General features: G+C 33.6%; 2 protein-coding genes across 7 annotated transcripts in view; both read left to right on the top strand.

Moving 5' to 3' along the window:
* Positions 1-9962, top strand: part of LOC107645210 (heat stress transcription factor A-6b) — a 26871-nt gene that overhangs the window by 2549 nt on the left and 14360 nt on the right. For all 3 annotated transcript variants that reach the window (XR_002348099.1, XR_002348098.1, XM_016349184.2), the window contains exon 2: positions 2755-2764. The gene's annotated coding sequence lies outside the window, so the exon portion shown is untranslated. The remainder of the gene's footprint in view (positions 1-2754; positions 2765-9962) is intronic.
* Positions 1592-7351, top strand: LOC107645209 (ETO1-like protein 1). Of its 4 annotated transcripts, XM_021103678.1 has the most exons (7): positions 1597-1742; positions 1877-1892; positions 2126-2391; positions 2529-4241; positions 4530-4821; positions 5451-5760; positions 6804-7322. In XM_021103678.1, exons 3-7 carry the CDS (start codon positions 2264-2266, stop codon positions 7022-7024), a joined length of 2664 nt encoding a protein of 887 aa, XP_020959337.1. In that variant the 5' UTR covers positions 1597-1742; positions 1877-1892; positions 2126-2263; the 3' UTR covers positions 7025-7322. The 4 variants fall into 4 exon arrangements, 3 of the variants coding, with proteins under 3 accessions (XP_020959337.1, XP_016204669.1, XP_016204667.1); XM_016349183.2 differs by having other exon boundaries at positions 1599-1892; XR_001621438.2 differs by having other exon boundaries at positions 1592-2391; positions 4530-4816; positions 6804-7351.

Raw genomic sequence — 9962 nt, 5'->3', positions numbered from 1 at the left:
AAATTGAATTTATTTTCAAAAAAAAAATTTTCTTATTTTTATGATATTTTTTAAAATAGAAAATTATGTAATAATTAATTTACGTCTAGATACTTTAATTTAAAAGTGATTTTAAGATAATCAATTGTATTGAAAGATGATGAAATTATTTACCATTCAACCAAGTTGATTTTGGATGGTAGTTTAAGAAACTCGATATTGATTAGATACACAACAATGACTACATTTCCAAAGTTGTTTACACATTGGATTTTCTTACAATGAACGTGCTTGAAAATGATTGGTGAGTCGGTAAAACATGTTTATTATTTTCCTATTTATTTATTAAGAAGAATTTGTTACTACTATTGTTGATGGCAGGTAGAAATATTCAAACATCAAGTTTCAACTTCAATCAAGCAAATAAAGGAAAAATAAAGACGGCACTAATTAAGAATTGTGATGCGACGCGAACGCATGATGTGTAGATTATGACAATTTTCTCCTCTCATTATCCATAACATGTAATTATTATGTGGTTCGTATTTATCATTTTTAATTATTTTGTTCATCTTCTAATTCTAAAACCAACATTTTAAAAATTTGCTCATCATCACGTTTTTTTCCCACATTTTGTCATTTTATTTGAGGTGAATTTGTTTGAATTACATCAATTTTTAAATGAACAAATATTTTAAAATCTCTTTTAAAAAATATTTTACTCTTTTTTCTAATTCAATTTTGAATAACGTGAAAACTTAGGTGTAGTCAACTTTACGTGAAGATAATTGAGAGTCGTTAGATGATTTGATTGATTTGACAAAATTTTTATCTAACAACTATTGACTATCAACTTCACGTGAAGTCGACTGCACCTGAGTTTTCACCTTCGAATAATTATTTAAAAAAATGATAATATTATTTTTAGAGTAAAGTATAATTTTTGTCCCCAACGTTTGGGATAAGTCCTATTTGTGTCCCTAACGTTTAAATCGTCCTATTTGTATCCTTAACGTTTATAAAAGTATTCAATGTTATCCTACTCTCAATTATACTAACAAATCAGATTATATTTTTCAATTATTCTCACCTTGGATGTATTCATTCTCACTTAGGTCTCATTTAGATGTGTTTGGTTTTAATATTATATCCACTATTTATATTTAAATTCAATTATGTCCCTATAAAAGTGAATTATGTAAATGTTGTAGGAATTAATTTCAACATTTGATGAGTTATTTTTCGTAGTAGATCATCGATTCTATCCTAGACATTTGTATTCTAACTTCAAGAAGAGATTTTTAAAACTCAAACTAAAGCGCTCATGATGTGTAATTGACGGCAAAGTAACATTGAATCACTTTTACAAACGTTAGGGATACAAATAGAACGATTTAAACGTTAGGGACACAAATAGGATTTACCCCAAACGTTGGGAACAAAAACAATACTTTATTCTTATTTTTATTTTGATAATATCTGTTTTTTTTTTAATAAATTCATACAAATATATAATGTAAAAAAATTAAGTAAAAAGTGAATTTGTGGGTAGTTTATACGGTTATTATTAAAAATCAATTACATCCAAAAAAAATGGAAGCTTTTTGAATTTAGCGGAACAGTTCCATGTTTCAATTTTTTTTTTGCAAGTACAAGAAAGATGAACAAACAGTGTCTGCAATTTGTATGTAAGATTCTTCCAACGGAAGGAGAGCCACTCTGAGACACTTTCCCTTTCACCAAACACAAAAAACAACTACAAAGTTAGTTAAAGTTCCAATTTTTATTTTATCTTTTCAATTATGATTCGCTATTCCCTCTCACTTTCATCTCTAATATATGCTCTGAAACAAACAATCACCCTTTGATACATAGCTTGATTTCCTTCCCTCTGCAGATTCAGCACTTGTTCGGTGAGTTACATCTTTTTCTGCTGTAGATCTTTCTCACCCTATTTCTGGGTACTCATTATTTTCAGCTCAAACTGAATGCATAAGCTTAAGCAGAGAACAATTATCCAATGGATTCTCTAGATTGGATCAATAGCCCATTATTCTTCCTTTATTGGTTTTATTTGCATCTTGCTCATCAAAGTAAAGGCCTTTTGTTTTGAGATTTATTGTTCTTTCTGTCTATTAAAAACAAGTGTTGCTGCAATTTTTGGGGTTTGGAAATTCATGAGCTTGGGGTAGTGGGAATGTGCCCACTATTTGTAAAGTTTTGATTTTTGTGAAGAAGAAAATTCATTGCGGAGATCTGGGACTTGGTTCATGTTTTATGCCCCATGAGGACTTTCTTCACTGCTGATTCATGTAAAGAAGCACACCCAAATGCCTTAAATCCACAGTCTTGGCTTCATATTGAAAGAGGGAAACTTCCCAAGCTGTCATCACATTCCTCTTCTGCCTCAATGTAAGTTTCTCTGTTCCTAAATTTCTATTTGAACCTTAGCTTCTTGCAGATTCAATTAATTGAGTTTCTTTTTTGCGTGTGTGTGTGTGTGTGTGTGTGTGTTTGGTGGTGTGTTGTTTTCTTTTGAAATACCATAGAGAATCCCTAATCAAGGTTCCACAGCCACCTATACTGCCATTCTATAAACCCATTGATTATGTGGAGGTCTTAGCTCAAATCCATGAAGAACTTGAGTCATGTCCTCCTCAGGAGAGGTCAAATCTATTTCTGTTACAATACCAGGTCTTCAGGGGCCTTGGGGAAGTTAAGTTGATGCGAAGAAGTCTCCGGGGAGCTTGGCAGAGAGCCAACACTGTTCATGAGAAGATTATCTTTGGGGCGTGGTTGAAGTATGAAAAGCAAGGGGAAGAACTAATAGCTGACTTGCTAAGCACTTGTGGTAAATGTGCAAAGGAGTTTGGGCCTGTAGATGTTGCATCTCATCTTCAGTTTGATAGAAACGTAAGTTCCCAGGAGGGAATTTTGACCAACAAGAGTGATGTATCGCAATATGTAATATTCACAATCGAAAATGAGAAGATAGTATGTGATAGACAAAAGATTTCTGAACTTTCAGTACCATTCCATGCAATGCTAAAAGGGTATTTCAGTGAATCACTGTCAGATACTATAGATTTGTCCGAAAACAATATATCTATTTCAGGTATGAGGGCAATAAGTTATTTTAGTTTGGCTGGAAGTTTACCTGAGCTTCCTCCAAATCTTTTGTTGGAGATATTAGTTTTTGCAAATAAGTATTGTTGTGAAAGACTCAAAGATGCTTGTGATAGAAGACTTGCATCTTTAGTTTCCTCCAAAGAAGATGCTGTGGAGCTCATGGAATATGCTCTTGATGAAAACTCTGTCATCCTTGCTGCTTCTTGTCTACAAGTCCTCTTACGTGATCTTCCAAACTGTTTGAATGACAATCGTGTGGTGGATATATTTATTCATGCTAATAGGCAGCAGCTCGAAGTCATGGTTGGGCCAGGATTGTTTGCACTATTCTGCTTCTTAAGTGAAGTTTCTATGAACCTTAATTCTAGTTCAGACACAACAGCTCATCTCCTTGAAAGGTTAGTTGATTTCTCTGAAAATGACAAGCAGAGATTGCTCGCTTTTCATCAGTTAGGATGTGTAAGATTCTTGAGGAAAGAATATGATGAAGCGCGTGGTTTGTTTGAGGGGGCTGTAAAAGTAGGCCATATGTATTCCATTGCAGGTTTAGCTAGACTGGACTATTTAAAGGGCGAGAAGCTTTTATCTTATGAGAAGCTCAGCTCAGTGATTGCCTCGGTTACTCCACTCGGATGGATGTACCAGGAGAGATCACTATATTGTGATGGTGATATAAGGTGGGAGGACCTTGAGAAAGCAACTGATCTAGACCCTACTCTTATATATCCTTATATGTATAGGGCTTCCAGTTTAATGAGGACACAGAATGCTCAAGCCGCACTAGAAGAAATCAATCGGATTCTTGGGTTCAAACTTTCATTAGAATGCCTGGAACTTCGTTTCTTTATTTATCTGACTCGTGAGGACTACAAAGCAGCTCTTTGTGATATCCAAGCTATTCTTACTCTGCGTCCGGACTATAGAATGTTCGAGGGACGTGTTGCTGCATCCCAACTCTGTACTCTAGTGCGTGAGCATGTGGAACCTTGGACAACAGCAGACTGTTGGGCACGGTTATACGATTGTTGGTCTGCAGTTGATGATATTGGATCTCTATCTGTTATCTACCAGATGCTCGAATCTGATGCAGCGAAAGGTGTTTTATACTTCAGACAGTCATTGCTTCTCTTGAGGTATGTTTTGAATATATCGAAGCCACTAGGAACTGCTTGAGAAGTATGCTATAGGTCATAAGTTCATCTCCATGCCATCATTGTAACCCAATACTGAATGTTATGCATGTTTCTTAACTGTCATCAATTGTTAGAAGTCTTGAAATAACTTATCATCAAGTGTATTAAGGTAAGGTACCTGATGTGGTAAACGGGGTTTGCAATATATGAAAACAATTAAGATGCATGACATCAACAACAGATCAACAGATCAATGTTTTGTGACTCTGACATATTTCTTTGATTTAGGCTGAACTGTCCTGAAGCAGCCATGCGGAGTTTACAATTAGCCCGGCAACACGCATCAAGTGAGCACGAACGGCTCGTATATGAGGGGTGGATCTTGTATGACACAGGCCATTATGAGGAAGGGCTCCATAAAGCCGAAGAGTCTATTAGTATTAAAAGGTCTTTTGAGGCCTTCTTCTTGAAGGCTTATGCACTGGCCGACTCTAGTCTAGATTCATCCTGTTCTGCAACTGTTATCTCGCTTTTGGAGGATGCCTTGAAGTGTCCTTCAGATAACTTGCGCAAAGGTCAGGTATGGTTCTGTTTTACCACTTCTAGGAAATATTTCACTACTTAATAGCCACTAGCTTTGCATGCACACTTCCAATTTCTAAGTAGAATAAGTTGTTAGATGGAAGCTCTTGTTATATATAACTAAGATGTTCCCCCTTAGGGCCTAGCCTAAGAAACATTCACAGACTTGAAGCATGAGCAATTTACAGTCTCATGGTTTCATCCAGATATTATAACTGTTTGATCATAATCTTTTTACTCCTTACTGTAGTCGATAACTATATGGAATTCTGATCGTTTCAGTTATATGCAATTCATTCAGCCCATGGAATTATGTTCATTTCACCCTGGATTTTTGGTTGGTTTCTCATCTTATCCCCAATATTGGGCTAGTGGACTTGATATTAAAATTTGATCATTAATTCCTTCTAGTTTTCGGTTGCCCGTTTTCCTCCATCATTCACTAGGAAGCTGACTTGTCTAGATGCTGTGTTCATCTCTTTCATCTTCACCCATGTGGATGCAGTCTATGAAGTTCTGTTGTTTGAGTTGTTGGTTATACTAACATTAAAATCTTAAGTGATATACAAGGATAAGTTTGAAGTTACCATCATTGTAGTTTTACAATTGTTCTATTTACTTTTTCAGGCACTGAACAATCTTGGAAGTGTTTTTGTTGACTGTCAGAAGTATGACTCAGCAGCTGATTGCTATATCAATGCCCTTAAAATCCGGCATACCCGAGCCCATCAGGGTCTTGCTCGTGTTCATTATCTCAAACAAGATAAGGCTGCTGCCTATAAAGAGATGACTGAACTGATTCAGAAGGCAAAAAACAATGCATCTGCCTTCGAGAAGAGGTCGGAATACTGCGACCGGGAACTTGCACAGGCAGACCTGGAGATGGTGACTAGATTAGATCCACTTCGGGTGTATCCTTACAGATACCGTGCTGCTGGTAAACATTTTTCCTCACTTTATTGGGAGAAACATAAATTAATTGCAAATATTTTTCATTCTAAAGAGAAATGGTTATTGGTTAATAACCTTCACAGAGCAGTAAATGAATATACTGGACTCCGAGATCTAGTTTTGGGCACCATATTAGTCCCTGGATCTAAGTGCTGAGCTGGCTCTGACTTGTCATACTGGACACAGGGCTAAACAGTGTCGTTTCGTTTTGGGTAAAAATGAGAAGACGAAGAAGAGTTTATATGATGTACAAATCATTATATCTCCCTTCATTCTCCAAAACAACTTCAATTTTGTCAGAGCTAGTTTAGTATTCCGTTCGTTGAGTCAACACCAGAAAGGATCCAGGGACCAATATGGTGCATGGAACTGAATCTCGAGGACCAGTATAGTGAATTTTGAATCTAAAAGACTAAAATGATGAAAGTTGTGAATCTCAAGGACCACTGTGGGAATTTAGTCCTAATTTAGCATAACAAATTAAAATTTTTGTGGAGAAAAGTCGTTGGCTGTTGTGGGGCTGGTTTTCATTTTCTCTATGTTTGTCTCTCTTTCCCCATCATTGTTTGTGCTGTGTATCTTGTAAGTTTCTTAGGACCACTTGACATCACTTTGGACCACATCTCTACGGCCTTATTTGTTGTATCCACATGTTGTTGGTTCTGGCCAAGGAACTGCCTCCACGGACAATAGCCTTTGGAGATTATGTCTTCAAAATTATATAGACCAAAAAATTTTTTGGAACTTGTCACTACCATGCTTAGTGCTGCTCTATTCCAATGTTACATAGATTTCATGAATATAGTTATTTAACTTAGTTATCATCATTCTCTAAGTTGACATACCATCCATCTTCTATTGGATGGGGTGTGGACTCTACTTAACTAGGATCCACGCCCGATCCAATGGTAGATAAGGAGTATGTCAGCCCGAAGTATGCGCAATAAGCATCTTTCGGTAGTGCTGAAAATGAAAGTGTGCGTGTTGTTTCACTTTGTTTGATTTACACATGTGGTATGGTGTTTGTAGTGTTGATGGACAACCGAAAGGAAGACGAGGCGATCGCTGAACTTTCCAGAGCCATTGCATTTAAAGCTGATTTACACCTCTTGCATCTAAGGGCAGCATTCCATGAACACAAAGGAGATGTGTTGGGTGCACTCAGAGATTGTCGTGCCGCACTCTCTGTGGACCCTAACCACCAAGAAATGTTGGAACTGCACAGCAGAGTTAATAGTCATGAGCCATGATGACACACTTAAAAGAGTGTCAACAACACCCTTTTTTGTATGTGTGTGTGTGTCTTTTGGGAAATGGAACCTGTAATGTAACATTGGCTTGCAATGAATAGTGATTGGTTTACACACCACGAAGAAAAAGAGAAGAAAAAAAAAAAATAAATGTGTAAAATTGAAAGTATAGTTAAATTATGTTCCTGTCTATAGCAATGAGCATGTGAATTCTTACCCATTTTCTCCTCCAATTTTGTAATTGTTGACCTTCAATTTCAGGATATGTGTGAGTGTGAAGATGTGTTCTTTATTTGGATATAATGGGGAGAGAATTTTTTAAAATTTTAATGTCTTTACTATTAAAAATTTAAAACTGTATCTTTTAAATGATTTTTTTATAGTAGTGTTATATAAACATAATAATATATTATTGTTCAATCAACTTCCCAAGTGTCCCAAAAGAACTCAATAAAAGAATACACACAAAATTACCTTATGTATAGTTCTAGTTTTTCTATTCTTTATAACCAGAAACAAAAGTAGAAACATAAATAAAAAAATTGTACTTGACTATATTTATAAAAAATAATTTATTTGTTGGTGTAACATAAAATGATTACATAAATCTTTAACAGAAAATACACTAGTTGTGATATAAGAGTTTCATATTTTTAAATGGGATTTATTTGTCTTTCTAAAAATGAGATAAATTTTTCATATTAATCTACTTATTTTTCTTAAATAATATTCTCAATTAAAAAAATGAAAGATTTAAATTCCTAAAAGTGGGGTTGTTTTTCTTAAATCCACAAATAAAGAAGGGTAAAGTATACTTTTTGTTCCTGAAGTTTGACAAAAATTTCAAAAATACCCCTAAGTTTTATTTTGTTTCAATTTTGTCCCAAAAGTTTTCGACTTGCATCAAATATACCCTTAGCGGCTAATTTTTCAAAAAATTTAAGACCAATTCAACAACAATTTCATAAGAATAACCCTCAACACAAGCAAATTAAGCATCATTTTCATGCATTATTATTAGATTGGTCTTAAAATTTTTGAAAATTTAGCCGTCGGAGGTATATTTGATGCAAATCAAAAACTTTTGCGATAAAATTGAAACAAAATAAAACTTAAGGGTATTTTTGAAACTTTTACCAAACTTTAGGAGCAAAAAATATATTTTACCCAATAAAAAATTATATCCAAATTCAAACATACATAAGTAAAGGACTATTCTGACCCTGCCTGCATGATTTTTTTTACTAGAAAGGGTGAAGATTCATTCAATTGAAGATAGGATAAGTAGCATAGCCAGATTTACAACATTAATTGAGGTCTCTTCTATCCACATCAAGTGTTGATGGGCCACCCTAATCCCTAATCTCCTAACATGACCCTGCCTGAATCATTGAGTCAACTATATATACTAAGTTCAGCTATAATCAATTTCTATCCATATTACCGTTTTTATCCAACGCTTCACGTGTTTATACGAGTTCCCATTCACCCTTCATACTATCAATTAGTCAACAGAATATTCCATGTTTTCTAAGATCTACTTCACTTTCACTAGGGTGTTATCGGTTCGATTTAGTTCGATTTTGGACAAAAAACTAATTGAATCGATATGTTCGGTTTCTACAGATATACAACCATTCAGTTGCTATTTTTACAACAATCGAACCGAACCGAATCGAACCAATAGCAGTTTGGTTCGGTCGATTTTTTCGGTTTTTAATTCTTAACGAGAAGAACATGAATTACAATAATTAGAGGTTCAAAATAGTTAATAAATTGAAATAATAAGAGTAAAACATTGAAATAGTTAGGAATTGAGGATTTTTGTTGTTAGATTAAAGGTTAAAATGATTAAAACATTGAAATGTATGTATATATTCGGTTCGGTTCGGTTTTTATCAAACTAACTGAAAACTGAACCAAACTGATCAATTTTATCAGAAAAAACAAAAAAAAAAAAAACGATTTTTTCGATTTTTAAGTCGATTATTGTAATTTTCGATTCGATTTTGCAGTAATTTTCGATTCGGATCGGTAATTTACACCCCTAACTTTCACTATTTAATTAGATTTAGAGCTCAAAAATATATTTTCATTTTCATACTTATCTAATTGTAAAATTTTCAGTTTTATAGAATATTCTACAAAGTCGTTCCTCATCAACAGTTAGTAGTCAAGATTTCAAGAAAAGCAAAGTTTGTTCACAAGAAATATCCACTACCAGCTAATTAAAGAGTCAAGCTAGCATTCACGGACAAGCAAATAATTGGTCACATACTATACATTATGCAAAAAAAAAATTAAATTAAATTCTATTTTATAATACTTTTTGGCTGAAAGCAAGTAATTGTCATAACCAAATACTTTCCCTGTCCACATCATATTTGATTTGGTCCACATTCTAAATTAATGGGTCCAAAAGGGCTTTTATGAAAAATATCAACGCCTAATATTCCCGAAAATAGTTCAACCAGAAATAAGTTATCACTATTTTTTATATATTATCCCATAATTTTTAAAAAAATAAAGTATATTTTTTATCTTTGAAGTTTGATAAAAATTTTAAAAATATCTCTAAATTTTATTTTATTTTAATTTTGTCCCAAAAGTTTTCGATTTGTATCAAATATACTCTCGACCTCTAAATTTTTAAAAAATTTAAGACCAATCTAACAATAATGCATGAAAATTATGTTTGATTTGCTTGTGTTGAGGGTTGTTCTTATGAAATTGTTGTTGAATCGGTCTTAAATTTTTTAAAAAATTAGCCGTCAGGAGTATATTTGATACAAATCAAAAACTTATGAGACAAAATTAAAATAAAATAAAATTTAAAGATATTTTTAAAATTTTTGTCAAAGTTAAGAGAAAAAAAAGTGTATTTTACTCAATTTAAAAACTTACAAGCAATAAGTTATTATATATTTTATATTTATAT

This window comes from Arachis ipaensis, chromosome B06 (genome assembly GCF_000816755.2).
Source record: "Arachis ipaensis cultivar K30076 chromosome B06, Araip1.1, whole genome shotgun sequence".
Classification (NCBI taxonomy): domain Eukaryota; kingdom Viridiplantae; phylum Streptophyta; class Magnoliopsida; order Fabales; family Fabaceae; genus Arachis; species Arachis ipaensis.
Note: the sequence above shows the minus strand (reverse complement) of the source record. Positions and strands in the feature narration are given on the sequence as shown.

Excerpts from the sequence above, each read along its gene's own strand:
- LOC107645209 (XM_021103678.1), top strand. The coding sequence starts at position 2,264 with ATGAGGACTTTCTTCACTGCTGATTCATGTAAAGAAGCACACCCAAAT. Across the intron at positions 2,392-2,528 it reads CATTCCTCTTCTGCCTCAAT|AGAATCCCTAATCAAGGTTC; the intron begins GTAAGTTTCTCT and ends GAAATACCATAG. Across the intron at positions 5,761-6,803 it reads TTACAGATACCGTGCTGCTG|TGTTGATGGACAACCGAAAG; the intron begins GTAAACATTTTT and ends TGGTGTTTGTAG.